The sequence below is a fragment of the Labrus bergylta genome, chromosome 1, assembly GCF_963930695.1.
Source record: "Labrus bergylta chromosome 1, fLabBer1.1, whole genome shotgun sequence".
Taxonomy (NCBI): domain Eukaryota; kingdom Metazoa; phylum Chordata; class Actinopteri; order Labriformes; family Labridae; genus Labrus; species Labrus bergylta.
In genome coordinates this window covers 34,402,964-34,422,656 of record NC_089195.1, presented here as the reverse complement: position 1 = coordinate 34,422,656, position 19,693 = coordinate 34,402,964, and the positions used below count along the sequence as shown (strand labels likewise).

The 19,693-nt window shown below is 42.1% G+C and overlaps 2 protein-coding genes and 1 non-coding gene across 3 annotated transcripts in view; 1 reads left to right on the top strand and 2 right to left on the bottom strand.

Annotated features, from left to right (window-relative positions):
* Window positions 1-1,087: 1,087 nt before the first annotated feature.
* Window positions 1,088-13,087, bottom strand: ift56 (intraflagellar transport 56). The gene is made up of 18 exons (XM_020654838.3): window positions 12,801-13,087; window positions 12,288-12,416; window positions 8,871-8,963; window positions 8,623-8,737; window positions 8,047-8,096; window positions 7,226-7,371; window positions 5,748-5,919; window positions 5,058-5,132; window positions 4,850-4,952; window positions 4,576-4,631; window positions 3,767-3,820; window positions 3,617-3,680; window positions 2,948-3,036; window positions 2,430-2,513; window positions 2,252-2,321; window positions 1,907-2,013; window positions 1,621-1,754; window positions 1,088-1,441 (listed from the first exon to the last, which is right to left on the bottom strand). The coding sequence occupies exons 1-18, from the start codon at window positions 12,801-12,803 to the stop codon at window positions 1,327-1,329; spliced, it is 1,659 nt and encodes a 552-aa protein (XP_020510494.2). The 5' UTR covers window positions 12,804-13,087; the 3' UTR covers window positions 1,088-1,326.
* Window positions 13,088-13,974: 887 nt separating this feature from the next.
* trnar-ccu (transfer RNA arginine (anticodon CCU)) lies at window positions 13,975-14,047 on the top strand. The gene has a single exon. It is a non-coding gene; the product is annotated as a tRNA-Arg (tRNA).
* A 1,703-nt stretch (window positions 14,048-15,750) lies between these two features.
* The window catches only part of LOC109979444 (lysozyme g-like), a 4,023-nt gene continuing 80 nt past the window's right edge, over window positions 15,751-19,693 (bottom strand). The window contains exons 1-5 of the mRNA XM_065958619.1: window positions 19,586-19,693; window positions 16,831-16,908; window positions 16,306-16,526; window positions 16,080-16,230; window positions 15,751-15,994 (exon numbers count right to left, since the gene is read on the bottom strand). The exon at window positions 19,586-19,693 is cut by the window's right edge and continues 80 nt beyond it. Coding sequence (XP_065814691.1) covers window positions 15,858-15,994; window positions 16,080-16,230; window positions 16,306-16,526; window positions 16,831-16,908; window positions 19,586-19,595 — 597 coding nt within the window. The 5' untranslated portion in view covers window positions 19,596-19,693 and the 3' untranslated portion in view covers window positions 15,751-15,857. The remainder of the gene's footprint in view (window positions 15,995-16,079; window positions 16,231-16,305; window positions 16,527-16,830; window positions 16,909-19,585) is intronic.

Sequence of the window (19,693 nt, the reverse complement as noted above, 5' to 3'; positions counted from 1 at the left end):
CAAACAGGCAGTGTGGGGGTCTGCCTGTACCCACTCTGGATGTAGATTAATATGACACTGTGCCAAGAAAGCTCCCCAAACTCTCATCCCTCTGTGTTAGCTTTGTGCTGACTCAGTCTTTCCATTTGTAGAACAGACAACACGTCCTTAAGTCGGTGTAAGAAGAGGGAGGGTAAGGTCGACTTCCAGGTGAGGAGAATTAGTTTTTTAATTTTTTTTTATTTTAGCATTATGTATGATAGCGTAAAATTTCTGCAGAGCATCCAAACACGGTCAGGATGAATAGATGAAAACTTTATAAAAAGAAACAAATTAAGATAGATGTATCTGGCACATTTTTTGAGAGTTTCTGGGGCCCCGTTAGGGTTAGGTAAAACATGGTCATCCTCAATTTAAGAAGGCTGTTCTCTTCCAGACGGGTTACTCTGGTTTGAATCCGACCTGTGGCTCCTTTCCCACATGTCGTTCCCCACTCTCTCTCTCTCCCTGATTTCCAAATCTATCCACTGTCCTGTCTCTACAATAAAGGCACAAAAAGCCCAAAAATAAATCTTTAAAAAAAGTGTGAACCCCTGTCTTCTTAAAAGGTTTTGAAGCCTTTTGTTTGTGACATTAAAGTTGTGGGCGAGCCCGTTGAACTAAACTGTTCGGATAGTAATGTCGGGCTGGGTGTAGCGATGCCCGGCTCTGCTCAGGTGTTTGAACCCAAAAGTAATCTGTTAGCAAACGACAGGACAGAGCTGGAAATCAGGGACATAACCTCTAGGCCAGCCTTTCCCAAACTTAAGACTGCCGTGCTCGCTTTGAAATACAGAAGTACACCGGGGCCCGTTATAAAATAAAAATGATGACCACCATGATAAGCCTTACTAATCACTTAAAGGGTTGCCTCATGGTAAATCATCATTACTGTGATATTTATTTTGTTTTTATACTTGGTGGAGGGCTTTTCGCGGCCCACCTGCAGTACCTGCACGACCCACCAGGGGTCCGCTCTAGGCTATCGAGCGCCCCTTAAGTATTGCTTTAATAAAGAAGAGGTTTCTGCACAGACATTCATTAAAACCAATGATTCACAACATGAAGGTTAATTTCACATTTTAATACAAATATAGAAGAACATTGAGAATTGCAATCCTGACACATTTTCATATAAAACCATAAAGTTTAGCAGAGATAAAAGCTTCATATTTCTTCGCTTCATGTGGCATAGACACCACTGGTAAGAGACGACATAACCATGACGAGTAGAGACGTGTGCATAATGGAGACGCTCGTCATGCGGGCCGGCGGCCGGCAGGAGCTGGAGCCAGGTGCTGCTGGCTGTCAGGAGATGAGGACTCTGTTGTCTTTGGCCCACTTCCTCAGAGTTCGTATTATGTATTCAACCTGAGGGTTTCCTGAGTTGCGCAGCAGGGGCACCACCTCTTTAAGCGTCTCTCTGGAACATAAACAGGAAGTGTGAGGAGACGAGACAGATCCAGAACGCACCGTCTCTCGTTTCTTTTTTAACAGGACACACATGTAAAACAAAAATATTATCCGGATTGTGTTTGTGAGTGATACTGAGACGCTAAAACTGCTTAAAAACTGGATGTGTAAAGATGAAATCAAACGTACTTGGACTCCTTGTTGGCCAGAATGAGCTGGAAGATGCCGACACATGCGCCTCGCTTGCCTTCCCAGTAGTTGGATCCTGGGTCCAGTTTCTCCAGAGCATCAAACGCTTTGGCTGCATAGTAAAATTGTCCCATCTAAAAAATAAAAAAAAAACAACCAGCATGATCGTGAGCACTGGGATGCAACATTTTGAAATGAAACCATCAGGTATCAGAATGGTCGAGGATTAATCTTCTGTCGTTTCAGCGGAGATGAGCGACGAGGCAGACGGAGGGGGAGTGGTCACCTTGTAGCAGTCATTGGCGATGAGCTGCAGCAGACTGAAGGAATCCGACGAGGTGCCCATCTTCAGGTAGAGCTCCCAGGCATGCTGACCCTTCTGGTTCATTATGTCTGACAAGAAACAAAAACAAGTGCTGAACAGTCCATCATCTGCAGCCGGTTTCAGAAACCTTCACAGACTCAGATTTGCAGAAATGAGAGGCGCCTGTGGGCTGGATTTATTGATGTGAGTGAAGCCACTAAAAGAAGAGAAACGGTTTCTCAGAGCTGCCGAGAGGAAGTGCAAGAGGAAGCTGAGAAACCACGTGTGAACTTTACTATACTCATTAACAACAACAACAATACATACAACATCGTGCCAGCCAGCTGATGTAAACGTAATCATTCTTGATCTTTTCATTTTGAATCAGCAGAAAAATCTGAAAAAAAAAACACTAGAATCAGTCAAAAACAAACAAAAACAACATGTTGAGACTCGATCACATAAAAGCAGCTGTGTGTTGGTGTCATGCAGTGAGCTGGGTTACCTCTTCTGCTTGCTTGAAGTTGCCGAGGGCGGCTTTAGCCTGAGCGTAGTTGAAGTTGAACGTGTCGTCATTAAAGAAATAACCCTGCCGAAAGAAATTAAACGGTTCACATGTAGGCCGCAGTTCCTTGAGTGTCCACTTGAGGATGCAGTTCCTCGAGTGTCCACTTGAGGCCACAGTTCCTCGAGTGTCCACTTGAGGCCGCAGTTCCTCGAGCGTCCACTTGAGGCCGCAGTTCCTCGAGCGTCCACTTGAGGAACCACCAAATCCCCATTAGGTCCCATTTGAAATGCAAAAATAAACATCCTGGTACACAAACAGTTTTGGGTAGTTAGGTTGAGGTAGCCACCATTGTTGGGCTTCAAAACACCTCTTCAGACACCAAAGGTTGACGTCCATGTTTTCTACAGTCTGATGATGATTCTACACACTGTGTCACACAATTGAAGTAGCATCTTTGTTTCTTCACATGCATATTGTCCTTCGATGTCGTGCGTCTTGTAAAGAGCAACACTCACCTTGACGGAGTTCAGATATATGAGAACGTCATCAAACAGTCTCAGGAGGAAGAAGCAGGAGGCCATGCACTGCCTGCCGGGAATCGTGTCTGAAAGTGAAGAAAATGTAAATGTACACACACGTTCTCTCATTCTGTATTCTCAGACAAAAACCCCTGTGAACATCCTGAAACTCTCAGAGTTGTGAGCTGATGTGAGAACGCAGCAGGATATGATCAGGAGAATTCACCTGGAGCGAGGTGGGGGTGGTGGTGACGTTTATTCCCTGTGATCGCTGCACGACCATAGACTGTCTGCACTCAACCTCTACCATCTCTGTGCTCTAATCAACCTGCTGCATTATGTTTTCTGTTCTCCAGTATGTTTTTCTCCACGTAGCATTGATCTAAAGACAAATATTCTCATTATAAGACTCTGTCGCTTCGTCCACCACATCCACTTCATTCTGTTGACGTCACAACTTTCCTCAGGATTCTCTCAATTTCTTTTTTTTTTTTCATACAGTATGTGTCTTTATTACATCATGTCTCTACCCCTGTTACCCTGTCAGACTGTGAAAACTCCAATCTGTGAAGGACATGTGATCAAGCACCTCAGGAAGATTTCAGGGGAAGAAAGACTGTCCTGAAATTGGACGTTTACAGGATTGCATATTTCTATTCAATGTACCGCACTCGCTGGCCGAGCCTCCGACCAGCTGAAAGAACTGCTGAGCGATTTTCAGGTGATCCCTCTGAAAGGAAAAAAAAACAGAAGAGTTACAAACAGCCGTCTTAATCTCACTGTTATCGTTGCCTTTATTTTTAAAGGAATACTCGCCGATCCAATTTGTTGTCCCAATGCTGCGTTCACCTCTCCTTTCAGAATATACTCCTGAAAAGATCAAAAAAAGTCTGAATGAAAACACTTTGTCTGCTCTCCTGTCAGTCTCATTTTTAGTGAACAGGAAAAAGGGACCTTGAGCTGAAACGCACACAAAGGGAAGTTAATCTATCTCTTTCTTTAAACTTGTTACAAATGTTTTACAACCAAAATCCAAAATGCACAACAACCAAACACTCCACATGCTTTCAGCTCCACGAGACAAAAGTGGCTTTCAAACATAAAGAAATAAAGACTCTTCAGGAGCTCTTCAGTGAAGCAAGGACGAAAGGTTTATTCACAGACATGCTTTTATTTCACTATCACAACCCGCTCACCAAACATTAACCCTTCAGAATCAGAATCAGATTTATTAACCAGGTACGCTTACACACACAAGGAATTTAACTTCAGTGAACTGTGCTCTCTTATGTACAGGTACAACATTAAATATCAACAATAAACAGAATAAAAAAAGACTAATATTTACATGACTAAATATGAAACAGTGCAGTGGTGAAGAGTGCAAAAGATACTGAAGTAACATGATGAGTAAAATGCAGTTATGTGACGTGATGAGTCAGTTAAGATGTCAATTACAGTATTTACATAAATAAGAGTGTGTATATTGATCATTTAAATTAAATAATATATATGTGTGTGTGTGTGTGTGTGTGTGTGTGTGTGTGTGTGTGTGTGTATATTTACAGTGATGGTTTGGTTTAGAGTCATTTCACCGCGACAGGTCTGACACATTAAGTTATTACCTGGGGAGTCGTGGGCACCAGATCCTGGATCAGGTTGTAGGCTTCCTGGACATCGTCTACAAGTGTAAAACACACAATGAGCTAATAATGTAGGTGATATCTGTGTCTTATAACTGAAACATGGAAACAAGAAGAGAAGCTGTGTTTACACTTAATGATGCATAAATACATCTAAGAGAACAAAGAGGGCGGGGGGGAGAGGGGGAGGCGTTTCATTCTGTTGTGTTGTTTACTGTCATTCCATAAACAGCAGCGGAGCCTCGGCTGCCCTCACCTTGTCTGAGGTAGTAGATGACCAGGTTGAGTCTGGCCTCGGGAATCACATCGATCAGAGGAGGCAGGACCTGCAACGCCCCTTCTCCCCCGCGAAACACCACCTGCAGGACACAGAGGAGAGAGTCAGAGGGGGGAGCAGCACGCACGCACGCACGCACGCACGCACGCACGCACGCACGCACACACACACACAGTGAAGAGCTTACCAGGTTGTGTCGGATAAGCTCCTTAGCAAACTCAAAGGAGCAGGAGGAGATGTCGATTAGGTTCTTCAACTCCGCCTTCAAGGGACATTTTGCACATTAGTATAACCTAGCAACACTTTCTGACACCACAGAAAAACAACAACAAGCCGGGATGACATCACTGCAATGCTGCATGAAGAGACAAATACATGTAGAAACATAAAAAAAAAAACATGTATTCACTTGTAATTGTCCTTATTCTTTATTCTTTAAATGTTTTGCATTTCATTAGAAACATGTTTGGATGCCCAGAAGGTCGCTTTTGTTGCCATGGTATCAAAACAGATATCAATAACAACACTTCTCAAAAACTAAAATAAAAGACTGTTTTGCTTTGTAAGTTATTTATTGGACCTTTTTGCCGTTATTAGACAGGACAGCTGAAGAGAGACAGGAAGGACAGAGTGGGGGACGACCTACAGCAAAGGTCAGAGGTCAGATGAAATCAAGGCCGCTGCGACGAGGACTTTAGCCTCTGTACATGGGACGTGCAACATAACCGCTAGGCTATCTGGCGCCCCAAAATAAACCTTTATAAGACATTTAATGACCTTTTTTTTTTTTGGCGTTTAAGCCGCCCATCGTCCTTTAAAGTTCAGACTTGAGAAACAACGTTAGCTGTGATGTGCAGAAAACAAAAACATGGAGTACCTCAGCCGCTTTGCCGTTGTAGAGTCTGAAGTGGTTGCAGGCCTTCAGGTTGAGGGCGATGGTGGAGTCGGGAACTCTCTGCAGGTACACGGCCAGCACCTCCTGGGACACGTCGTAGTAGTCCAGCTTGTAGTAACACAGAGCCACGTAAACCTTCAGGGCCAGGAAATCTCTGAGGGACCAGATCAAGTGGAAACTGGCTGTCAGACGTGAATGTGGTGCTAGCTTCACACAAGGTACTGTCATAGATAAAAGACATGTTAGTGTGTAAACAGAGATGCAATTATTAACTTAATTAGAGTTTTTAGATTAGAATCAAAGCCATCATGATTTATTAGAAAGGGTCACAGAGTGCATACTCAAATGTGATGTGTGTACTGTTACCGTTTGGATGTTTGTTATCCAACTCTAGATATTACTTCCTGTTGTAGTAACTTTTATTCATTTTTCCATTATTTTATTACTGTCCTTCCCGTTTTGGTGCTTTAGGATTTGAATCTACTGCTCTCAAAGTCTGTTGTTATTTACTCTCTGTTCTTTTGTGAAGCACTTTGGGCTGCATGCTGTCGTGTATGAAAAGTATTATATAGATAAAGTGGAGTCGGAGTTTGCAAGAATAATTCCTGCATCCTTCACCATGCTCCTCTGACTCTAACATGTGTCTCTATTCTGTCAACAAACCCCCCAATGATGAGAAAAGTCCATCCTCTCCGTCTTCTGCCTGCTCCACTTTTCAGAAAATGTGTGCTCAAACAGGCCATTTGGAGATTTCCCTTCATGACATCACAAAGGGCAGTAGCCCCTCCCCCAGGTGGGTGACACTCCCACAGCTAGGTGTTTTTTTCTGCCCTCTGAGTCTGCCTTCTCACCGTAAAGAATAGGACATAGAGCGAGAAAGACAGAGTATACCCAAACCCTTCCAGAGAGGGGGCGTGGTCAGACACCGCTCATTTACATATTTAAAGGTACAGACACAGAAACAGCCTGTTCTGAGCAGGGCTGAAATAGAGTGGTTTATAGACATGATCAAATACAGGATCAGAGTGGATTTAGAACAAGAAACTTCACACACGAGGAGAAATATGTGACCTTTAATATCTATGTTTTTCTTTGCTTTCATGAGAAGTCGTAGTAGAGGAAAGCCATGTTGCATTTCAAAGCAAACTACACTCTGCAGCACAGCCCTGCAACTAAAGCTGAAGCGGTTAACCTGAAAGTCACCTCAGATGCACCCGAGCCCACAGTTACCACACAGCCTGACTAGAGCTCTGTGAAATCAAGAGACTTTCTTTTCTCACCTCTGTCACGAGAGATTCAGTAAATCAGCGTAAAAAAGCAGCTAGCTCAGCAGCTCTGACACTTGAATTATCTCAGAGAGGGTCCGCAAGGCGTGAGGTGCATTAAATGAAACACTCCTCCATTAACAACTCTCACCTGTCAAGGTGGTGCAGGGGGAGGGGGGGTGGGGGGGCACAGACCTGTCCTGCAGTAGGAGGCGTTTATAGATGTCTATGGCCTCCTGGTAGTGTGAGCGCATGTAGTGGATGGATGCCAGGCTCAGCTGGTCCTCTATCACATCCTCCAGGTTCTGGTGGAAACCCATCAACTTCTTCTCATCGTTGAACTTCAGACAACACAGAAAAACAACATTTCATGTAATGTAGGGAATAAATTATAAAGGCATTTAATCACCTGAAAAGCTAGAGGAAGTGAAAACACTCATACATCTCTAAACACAAGGGAGGAGGTTAATTCAAGGATTCTCTCTTTTTGAGAAACAGAAAATGTAAAACTATGTATCTCGCTGTTTTCACATCTGCACTCCTGAAAATATCTAGATAACTTCTGGAGGTCTGCTGATGATATTCTCCTGATCTGGCTGTTCACACATGCACCTCACAGCGGGAGACTATCCCCCCTTGGACTCAAATATTGTATTCTGTGACTGAATCCACAGGATATAAACGTCACCACTCTCTCCCACTCTCTCCCACTCGCTCGAGGTGAATTCTCCTGATAATATGCTGCGTTCCCAAATCAGCCCACTCGGACTCGCTGCGGTTAAAACACCAGGGGTCTGGCAGGAGAAACTCCAGATAAAGTCAGAGTGGAAAATATGTTTGTTTGCGTTCCCACATACAGCGCCTCCTGGAGTTTTCTGCTTATGAAAGCATGAACGCAGAATGTTTCTCTTATACACCTGTTTCCACTAAATCAGGGAAACTCTGTAATAAATGACACGATAAGCACTGAGGAGAAGTGAACACACAGAAGTCAAATAATTCAATAGTTTTCCAACCTTGTGAGCCAAGTGGAACAGCAGTCTGTTTTGGAGGGGGGACATCGGAGCTAAAGGGAGCGGGAGATACAGAAGTTAGTGAGACAGAAAACCAGAGTTCATAACCTTCCTCTCAGCAATCACAAAACTGAGCTTTCATTTGATCTGGAAACATTGTACTGTACATCAAATCTGTGGGGTGAACACAGACTAATGCTGCACTATGGTTGTGACAATAGCAGAATGTTGAACCCATGTACAGAGACTATAGTCCTCATCGCAGTGGCTGTGGGTTCAAAACTAACCTCGGCCCTTTGCTTCATGTCATTCCATACTTTTAGCTGTCCTATCAAAATAAAAGCATGGTTTCGTATCATGCAACGAGTCCAAAACAGGATTTTTAACTGCATACAAATAATATAGATCAGCCATCACTACACTGAGGAGGAACTATAACTCTGCTATGATGACTTGTAGTCACATCTTTTAAAATGCTTACTAATGAGCTTCAGACAGCGTTAACAGTGTAGGGCTGTTGATCAAACAGCACCGAGCTAAATGTAGAGTCACCGCCTAGAAAAAGACAGAGAAGCCTACCTTTAGACGCAGCCTCCTCGGCTTCTTTATAGAACCCCAGAAAAAACAGCGTACAGGCCAGATAGACCCACACCTCAGCTGGACAGTCAGGCCCCGTGGTCAGAGACTTGTACACCTGTGAGAAGAGAACATTATCAAGACATCTGATAACATCCTCTTCCATCCCCTCACAGGTGTTGACAAGTCGATATTTAAATAAGACAATTGATTTGTGAAGCTTCACAAAAACATATGAAGCAAGAAAATACCTCCATTGCTTTCTTGTAATCGCCCAGGTGGAAGGAGCAGTAGCCCGTCCAGAGGTCAGCGTGCTCCTCTGATTCCCCAATACCTCTCTGAAACTAAAGATGACACAGCGACAGATCAGCAGAGGAGCAGCAGTAGCATTCAGCAGTACAGGGTCGTAGTCTGTGGCTCAGAGGTGTGATTCTGTTTTGTGAAAATTTAATTCCAGTGCATGACACGGGCTCATCTGCAGGAGGCTTTGCAGTCAGATACAGTGGTGTGTTTCTGTGTTCAAATGATACACACTGCAGTCACAGAGGCTTTCACTGAACTCAATCAAAGTCTGATATGTTTTAATCATAGCAAACTACTGCTTTAGTCCTGAATACTGAATTTTTAGAGTTCAATCAATAATAAAGGGAACACAATTTGTGCCATCATGATTTTCTTTTTATTCTTCTCTTTATTTCATGTGATGGTTGTGTGTGGTGGTGCTGGCTGAAAATTAAACCCAGAAGTAACACTCTCAACTCCCTTTCAATGTAAAACAACTGGATGCTGAATCCAGAAAAACATTACATTTTAAAAGTTAAAATCACACTCTGAGCGACTTACATTACATGGGCGTAGACGTTGTTAATTCATTGTTAATTGCACACAGCGGGCGCTCCTGAGCCGCTGGGGATTTGGTGCCTAACTTAACCTCAGCAGTGCTCACCTCTCCAGCTACCAGACCTGACTTTTTCCGCACCAGGACTTGAACTTGCGACCCTCAGGTTCCCTACGGACTGAGCTACTGCCGTCCCAATTAATGGCGATTAAAATGTTATCATTTGACAGCCATAAAAAATTGTTTTAAAAACACAAACTTTTAGAACTCATCCTTCTGGCCGACTGGCTGAAGGACAAACCGTCGGTGTCCTATAAAAACATGGGACTCATTCTCAAACTATAATTGAATGAGGAAGGCACAGACGTTACAAAGAGGACTCTGTGGACTTGATGGACTGACATTCCTAAAGAGGCTCGTTCTCAGCCTGTATTCAACCTCTAATCATGTGAAAAACTTTACTCCTGAACCCTTGGTCATGTAGCTGGTACACAAGTCTAAGATCAATGAATGTCATATATTGTCTTGATAGATTTCTTTCAAGTTGACACTGTTGAAGATATCTCTCTGAATAAATAAATCTACTTCAGATTTGGGGAGATTTTCTAACCTTTCTGGAGACAGAGCCTGAAATGTAGAACCTCTCCATTACACATACGTACTCAATTTTTATTGCCAAGTACTTTCATACATAGAAGGAATTTGACTGTGTTGTGTTGTAAAAACAATTATCAAAGAACAAAAGCAAAAACAGACAGATGTTTGTAAGTCAAGACTCTTTTCATGCATGCTGTGTTCTTAGTTCGACTCTTTGACCTGCGTGGTTTGATTCCACTGGATATTTTTCTATGAATTCATTTATTTTTTGTGTGATTATTTACTGCCTTTAAGAACGCCACTGTGAATGAATGTAATGCTGTGGGACAGTCGTTATGTATTGTTATGTAGATGTTTTTAGTGTATGTTTGATTTCTCTGTCTTCCACAGATGTGAATGAGCTCATAGCTAACTCTGGTTCAGCTAACAGGCTGTGCACTGTCCCTGTCAAAATTCACAATACATAAAAAATATATGTTATTATACCCGCTTGTTGATTCAGCTTTTGGATTGTTTGGATTAAAATCAATCAAAACAATGATGGAAAAAAAAAAAAAAAAATCAGTTTATCAGCGCCCTCTGGTGGACAAGTGAAGTAATGTTTTTACAACATAATTTTTTTCTCAGTTTAAACATAGACTGATACTAATATACATCTTGAATTAATCTTTATAAATGATCTAAATGAATGACATGTGTGCAATATTTCCAGAGTTGGCAGTGAGTGATGACCTCATTGAATGACCATGAAAAAAGTCTTTCAAAATCAACTTTCTCTCTCCAGAGTTAGCGCTGTCCTCGCTCCTCCCTACGCCTCCTTCCAACTCTTATGTCCTTTAAAACTTTAAACCTGGTGAATCTGGAGTCAGTTTATTCTCCTCGACCACCTGCTCCTGCTCTTTTCAATGTCATGTGACATTTACTGGATTAAGCCTAGTGCTGGGTGACACGGATAGAGACACAGAAGAAAGAGCTAAATCGAAAGCAACAGCAGATAAAACAGATTGTCTCTGGTTGCTATGGCAACAACATAAGTCAAATATGTTTAACTGTAGTTTCATTTCTACTGCTAGAGCTTAAAAATAATAAGAAAAACTTGATCAGGACTTTAGTTTCTCACTCTGTAAGTCGTAGCGATGCAGTGGTTCATTTATTTGAGTTCTGTTTATTTTACTTCATTCTTCTCTTTTTGGAGGAAACTTGTGACTTTTACTCCACTACCTTTGAAAAAATATTGTACTTTGGACTCCACTGGATGTTCTTGTTACTCACTGCTTTAGCTCTGAAGTCAGCTGATGACTTCTGTTTTTCAAAATATGATCTGAAAGGCAATCATCTGTAGAGGGAAACTCTTGCGCTTTAACCGCTCCACAAATGGAGGCCGGTGCTCTCAGAAAAGGACCACATTTAATTTGACCAAAATACATTTGCCTTTAAAAGTGATTTGTGTCCTCCTGTACTTTCTCTGGATCCTGTCCATGAGAAGGAGTCCACTGGAATATATTTTGAACAACAATGAACTGTGTTTGTGTAGTTCTGCGTGTGGTTTGTCTAAGTGGGGTTGTACTTCTGGTTGAACACAGAGTCAACGCAGAGCAAATGTCACTGAAATCACAAGATCAGGCGGTTCATTCAGTGGTGATATGACGATTCTCCACCTGAGCACTCATGGCCACATCTTCAGCCCATGTTTGAAATTTGACTGTTTTCTGGCTGTGTTGTTTGCTGTCATGAGGATTATTTGCATTTTCTCTCGTTCCAAAAACAGCGGCGGAGCCTCGGCTGCACACACCTTGTCTGAGGTAGCAGATGTCTGGCTGACACTTTCCCTGCTCACCCGGTATTGTTGTTCTTTTATTTTGGAGCTGCAAATCTGTAGCATGTGAGTTTATAAAATGTAAACAAGGTTTTCTAAATAAACATAATGTAGCAGAATGAACACCCATGTGTTCTTGACTTCACTCATCCGGGAAAATACAGCAATGTTTTGAGATGTATTTTTAAAGTATTCCAGTTCCTACTTTAACTCAAGTAATCATTTGAATGAGCACCTCTCACTTGTCATATTTGACCATGAGAATCTAAACTTTGACCCGAGTACTGAAGTTGTGTACTCCAACCACTGCGCAGATGTTGGCCAGCTGCAGAGCCAGTGGTGAGCGTTGCTTTAATGTGAGCATGAAACACAATATTTGATTCGTTTTAAAACGTGAAGTTAAGGTTGTGTACGTACCTCCAAAAGTGTCAGTGCCCCGAGGTAGTCTCTCTGTTGTAGATACTCCTCCAAGCGGGAAACCTTTGTTTGGTTTTTCTTCTTTTTCTCGCTGACGCTGCCCAAGGCGGGCTTCGACCGAGAGAGGATCTGTCACGACCACAACCAAAAAAACACTTACAGGAGCAAGTTAACACAAAACCTGTCAGAGCAACTACTTCAGACTCAGTTAATCTCAAGATAAACAGCAAGAGGCAAGGCAGGCAACTGCTTGGGGCCCCTGACCAGTAGGGGGCCCCTGACCAGTAGGGGGCCCCTGAGGGCTCAAAGCAGTGACCCAAAATGTGCTATTTTTGCAGGGACAGTAGGAAACCTCCCTAAGGGGCCCCCATGTGACAGCGTTGCAGCATCACTGCAGTGAAAACCAAAGTTTGTCAATAAAAGTCAACAATTAAAAAATGATGGGGATGAATGCTGAATTGGATTTTGCATTAAAACAACAAATGAGGAACACAAACAAACACGCAAACTCACCATTTCGACGTATTCGCGTGGAAGAGATATCAAAGTGGTGTCACACCTGGTTATCACTCAGCTAGCTAACGTCGTGCGTCCAGATGAAAACAGTTAGCTTCTGCGCTTTCTACCTGCAGAGAGGTGAAAGGTGTCGGCTTTCATCGTGTATCCGAACCACACCATCAAACATAACTGAATCTATTTACGGCTAACATGCCTGTGATAACTGTGTAGTTTATTCTGTCTCTTGTACGCCGTTGCTATGTGAGATCTAAGCGGTTGCTAAGTTGCTAACTGATGATTAAACAGAAGCGTGTAGGTACTTTTCCGCTCTAATATTTTCAAAATAAAGGCATGTCTAGTGCTCATGCTGTAAGAAGGTGGTGGGAATGGAACATAAGGCACGTTTAGACCTATGGTTTTAGACGTGGCTTTGTTAGAGGTTCTCTGCTGAATATCTCGGAGCTCACCCACGGCTGGCGATTTTTAAAAAGTACACTCGAGCGGCAATTATTTTGAAGTCGAGCGGAGTTTAGGGGCTTGACAGGAAACAGCTCGGCTAACGCTGCCCTAGCTTCTTTACATGACTTATTTGTTGCCTAGCAACGGGGCACGGAGATAGTAGTTGCATTCGGGTGGTGTCTGACACGTCGGAAAAACGAGTTTCCGAGTTGTAAAATGCACATGAACGCCTGCTCAAGTCGGAACAACAACTTGAAAACACGGAAAAGAATGAGGTGACCTACTTCCCGACTTGCCGTCAGAATCGTCATCACATGGGGGCAAAATATGTTTTGTTAATGTTAACATACTTTTTTATTCATTTACGTATTGCAAATCAACTTTTTGCTCAAATATAACTTTTAACAGTTACATTTTACTGATCTTCTTCGTAGCATCAACGCTGTTTTGTGATGTTGTTAAAAGATTCAGACTTTCTGAGCTGAAATCACATGAACACACTGAACACAAGTCGGAAGAACGACTTTTCAAACTCGTAAACTTGGACCACCCGAGCAGCACTTGAATGCAGCATTTGGCTGCTACACGACACGGCAGGAAACGACGTATTTAGGGTTTAAACACATTTTCTCCTTAAATGTGATTTTGTGACATTTCAACATCTACATGTTCATTTTGTCACAGTATTAATCTTTTATTTTTTCTGTGGGGCTGTAGCACTGTCGTAGTTGCCCCAGTGGCCTAATGGATAAGGCACTGGCCTCCTAAGCCAGGGATTGTGGGTTCGAGTCCCATCTGGGGTGGACTATTTTAAGTTGCCCTTGATGGATATATTTCACTCATTAATATCTTGTCTGTGGTAGCTGCCATCAGTTCATAAAAGACTACAGGAAGGGTTCAAAATATTTCATTGTTGGTAGTAAATTATGAAACATAGTGTGACCTCATATTTAGTTTTCTGTGTATGACGTGTTCTGTGCTATAATGATTAAAGAGTTTAGGATTTAACCCTGAGTGCTTCAAAGCAAAGATAGTACAAATAAATGTAATACACCCTAAAGCAGAGGTTCGCAAACTATGTTAAGAAATCTCAACAATATTTAAAAAAAAACAAAAAACCTGTTCAGCATAAAACAACATTTTTTTTATTTCTGTCGTGCTCCTATCTTATCACTAGGCAAACACTAGGAGTCACTCAGAAGCACAGGTAAGTTTTTTATTTTTATTTTTTATCATTAGGTGCAATAGCGTGACAAACTGGGGACATATACAGGTACATGACAAAAAACAAACTGACAAGGTCAGGACAGCTACGACAAAATACAATCAAAAAAATGAAGAGCAAAATAATGAGACATGCATGAGTTGCAGATGAAAATATATAAATCAGTATGAGCATCTATAAAGAGCTATATGTTGATGTTTTGAGCCATGGTGACTGGTGGTCTTCTATAATCTGAAAAGTATCTTAAGAGATATAGGTATTATCTTTGCTATCATAAATTACATGAACTACATATCTCACTGTGATTTCTGTGAGGTATGTAGAAATTATGACACATGACATATGAATACAAGGGGGTTTTGGCTACATATTAAACCCATACGATTTCATTTTTGTAGGAAAATATGCAGCAAATAAGGCGTTGGTACTTGGATTGGCCGGCTTACAGACTAATAGAGTTCACCGATTGGCTCACTTACAAACTCATCAAATCACTCAAAGACAACAGAAAGTTAACCCTTAGAAGTGACTTGATCAGACAGCTAGATATGATAGTGTTGGTTGTTTTAATCATCTTCTTTAGGCATAAAATACAATTTCTAACTATTTTTCAATAACTTTATGTCTTGAGTTACACCTCCACTACATATATGTTCATTTTAAAATAAAGGAATGTGTCATAGTTAAACTTGGGCTACACTTAGCAATATCATCAAGCAGGCGTCCCAAGGGGACTTTTACACCGGGGGACTTTTACACCTTCAGTTTCACTATGACTTCCAGGAACAGACGGCTGACGTCACTCAGGCTTCAAACATTCATATTTACAGTCTATGATATTATCCCATCCCCATCCCATTTTTCATTTAAAGTCTTTCTCTGTGATTTTTCACACTTAAATGTAATATAAATCAAGTATATCCTCTGAAAATAACTCTGAGTCATGACTGTCTACAATGGGCGTAACACCCGAGTCCCACTGTCTGTGATGCTTTCAGAGTTTTCTGAGTCCAATCTTCAGTTTGTTTACATCGCCCGGACGGCCGGCCAGAGACATTTAAAAAAAAGTAATCCCCCGTTCAGTGTGTGCACATGAGGAAGATAACTAATCCGACCTATTTGTTTTTCTGGTACCAGGCTGTAAACATGTTGTATGTGACTTCCTGTGTTCCTGCAGCCAGCCTCTAGTGGACACTCGAGGAACTGCAGGATTTTACACTTCAGCATTCACTTCATTTTTCAACACCGAAAGTTGCCTAAAAAAAACAGAGATATTTGTGGTTTTGTTTTTTGTATCATGTTTATTTACCTCAGGATTTCATACAAACAACTTTTTAGACTTTTACTTAATGACTTGCAGGAAATGTTGTCAGAGTGGGCTTCAACAGTTAAAAGCCACCATGGTTCCTGTACCACTGGGCTCTGGCAGCAACATCATTGGAGTAGTCTCTACCGGTTGTGTATTCATCAACGTTTTCATAAGAATGGACGTTTCCATCGCCCATGTTGTAGGCTGCAATCCCACCTGGAGAATTAAACACACATAAGATCAAACCATTTGTGTGAAGGGGGTTGTGTTTGTGTCAACTTAGTGGGTGAGTGAAACAAACCTTTCAGCTTCTGCTCCAGGCACCAATCAGGAAATTTATTTTTGATCCGTTCCATGAAATGAACCAAGATGCCCGTGGCTTGTCTGAGGTGTTCCTCGCTGTTCCATGAGCCCTCTGGAGTGTGGTTACCTCCGTTTGGATTCACATCCACCTACATATGTTTGAAGGAAAGCTGGTTAATCACGCTAAGCTAAAATCATGTGAGTAAAACAGCATTTATAAGCACCTGCATCAGTCCGAAGGCGTTGTACGCTCGTCGGTTCTTGTCATAGTCCCCCCAGCCTCCAGTGTTCTTTATTGCGTTTCCAGCCCGAGACTCTCTGGAGATGATGGCAGCAATCAGAGCTGGAGGAATTCCCTTCTCATCCCCCACTCTGTTGATTTTAGACCTGAACTCTTCCATTCTGCCTGCATCAGTCTGGGCCATGGTGTGTGATGCTCTCACACCTTTAGAGAAAAAAAAAACACAGAAAAAAAGTGCTAGTAGACTCGGAGCGACCAAATCTGATATTGACCGTTTTCACAAACTGGATTTCTTTTGATTTCAGGCTCATGGTGGGAAGCTCAGTGGTCCAGGTTTGTTTAAAGTCTGACAAATGTCCCATCACTTCCTTTTTTTACCAGCACATGAAAAAAACATACTTAGAGTAAATCTAGAGGATTTGTCCCCTGCCTTGCCTGTTGAGAAGCAGCACCTCTGTATTGAACTACTTCATATAAAATGAGCTCCTGTGTTTCGCAGCTTACTTACCTGAGTATCTCAGATTGTCCTGATTAGCCGTTTGCTGTGATGCACCGCTAGTTTGAACTCTCATGATGTCTCCCTGACCTGCAAATGATACGTTTATTAAAAGATCAGTTTTTAACAGAAACAGAAACAGAAACACTTAATTTAATCCCTGGGGGAAGAAGATGGGATGTTTCAGTCGCTCTGACAAACAATACAGCTGGAGAGTATATACAGGGAAAATAAATATAATTATGAATAAAATGAGAACAAGAAATAAAGACATTGGTTAAAAAAAGCACAGAGAAATGAGGAAATGAAGTTCAACTAAAAGAAAAACAGACTGTTGAGGAAATTCGTAAAACTTGACTTCCCTCAAGAAAGATTCAGGACTCATGATTTAAGTTGAATTAGTTTTATAAAAGACTGCGGAGGAGAAATGAATTAACAGTTTATCATATTGGTTTCAATCAACATTAGCCGTTTTCACATATGCACTCACATCAGAAATGTCTTTCGCAGTGATGCATTCATTTAAAAACATGTAGACTTCAAGTTCTTGTCTTTCTGTTCTGTTTTAGCCCTGCAGAGTTCCTCCAGCTGGAGCTTCATACAGGCTCTGCAGCCTTTGTTGTCTTTATGACATCATTAGACTAACTTTAGTTTAGTTTATATATAATCAAACATAATACAGAATGTTTTAATTCTGTGACACATGGTCAAAGTAAGTTTTACTGACAGAAGAGTTTTATTCATAGAGGGGGCGGGACATCGTTGATTGACTGACAAACAGTCACCATGGTTACTCACTCTCACCTGCCTGCTGCACACTGAACGAGAGGACAAAGAGCTGCTGAATGACATCACTTCATCAGCATGCATAGAAATCAAAGTATAGAAATAAGTGATTGTTGGCCTACTGTTAAAAAAATTAACATCCGAGGTCCGGACCTCGCTGATATGATCGCCTCCCTCCGTTCCATAACGTCATTTAGCCTAATCCCTATAGGTTCCGTTATCACAACAAGTGAGCTTCGAGTGGAGAGGCGTGTTAGTAACTTTTATAAACTGAGAGAGCAGAAAACACCGACAGCAACGTTTTAAACACCGGGGTTATATCTCCCCTCACTGTCTGTCTGAGCTCCTCTCTGTCTGACTCTCAGCAGACTGTTAACGTCTCTTCGGCTTGTTCAACAGTTTCTTGTGTCGCTATCTGAGATGTAAACTTAACTGTGCAAACTATGCAGATAAGTTAACTGTTGCTCACAGCGTGTCGGTTTGGAAAAATATCAAAACAGTTGCATATAACCGGGATGAAGTGGTTTTTGCGGACTTAACTCTTAAAGGGATACTTCACCCGTTGAAACATGAATCTGTGTTGACATTGGGTCATATATGTAGAAATGTGAAATACATTTTGAAGTTGGTGCCTTCTTGGCCGAGAAAAGACAGAAAGTGTCTTTTTGGCTCATGTGGCTAAAAGACACCAAATCCCAGAATGCACAGCACCGCAGGCCACTCCCACTAAGGTCATACATTTACAGACATTTACTACAACACATAAGGCTGTTTACACTACTGATTACGAGATTTCTTCCAGAGGAAATTAGCATCTTGGAAATTCCTGGCAGAAAACAGACTCTATGTCTGTGTCTATAGACAAACAGTGAGAGCACCGAATCTACCAGTCCGCCCCGGCTCGAGCCGACCCAGCTCCTCGTCCTCACCGCCGCCAGCAATATAGCCGCGAAACGGTTGCTGCCGACAGGCCAGTTTTGTTTCTCTGCTGCTGCGGACAGCGACGGCCCCGGCGGCTAGCAGCCGAAGCAGCTGAAGCACAAGACCGGCCTGTCGCAGCCGTCTTGCCGCTATATTTAAATTTTTTCGCCATTATCAGCTTTCTCCATAGAGCCTGTTAGCATAGCTTCCAAGCAATATGGCGGACGTTAAGTTTCAATTCTGGGAGTGAGTTCCCCCCCACTGATCTGTGATTGGTCCGTAGCTTCAGTGGTCGAAAATATGAGGAACTAGCGTTGCAGTTTCACCCCGCTAACCGCAACAGCTTCCAGTGACGCAAAAATCGTCATTTTGCATCACTGGAAGCTTCTTTTCAGACTCAGAAATACAAAGATTTCCCATCTCAGGGGAAAATGAGGGCGGGATGCACGACCATTCAAAAATACTACCAGGTTTCTAATGATACAAAGCTCAATGCAAATGGGTGAAGTATCCCTTTAAGTTTCATTTTAACCACTGAGGAGCAGAAGGAGACAGAAGGGGGAGGGAGACACGTCTGTGTAGGAGCATAAACTGCAGCATGAGAGAATAAACACATTAGCCCGGTTCTACGATCTCTCTGCTTTGGCAGATCGTCAGCACGTTCAAATCCTTCACGATCTAAGATCGTTATATCACACACCACTAAGCCATATGTTTAAAACGGTTCGATCCAAAGACAACTGGACTTGGTGGAAGACCTTGATGATCACCTCTCCTTTTGGAGGGAAAGATATTTAACTAAGTCCTGTTGCCTTTGGATCAAGCTTCATATTTACCATGACCTGCATGACTGAGAACCCACACAGATACAAAAAAGGTTTGATAAACAGACTTTACTGTCCAACTGATGAAAGCAAGTTGTAAGCCCAGCTGAACGTTATGAATGAAGAACATTTGAAAAGTGAAAAGAATCAACAAGAAGAAGATGAGAAATTACTGCACAGCTCTGACTGCATAAGAAGTTTTTTAAAAACCCAGCAGGAACAGCACAAGCTCTTACCGTTCCCCATTTTGTGTTCAGACGGTTCACTTGAAGCGAGGATGAAGCCTGTAACGCACTGAGCTGTGTCACACTGTTTGTTCTTTTTGCAGGATGGGTTTAGTGACC

Excerpts from the sequence above, each read along its gene's own strand:
- ift56 (XM_020654838.3), bottom strand. Across the intron at positions 4,953-5,057 it reads AGCTTATCCGACACAACCTG|GTGGTGTTTCGCGGGGGAGA; the intron begins GTAAGCTCTTCA and ends TGTGTCCTGCAG. Across the intron at positions 4,632-4,849 it reads CATCTACTACCTCAGACAAG|ACGATGTCCAGGAAGCCTAC; the intron begins GTGAGGGCAGCC and ends TTACACTTGTAG.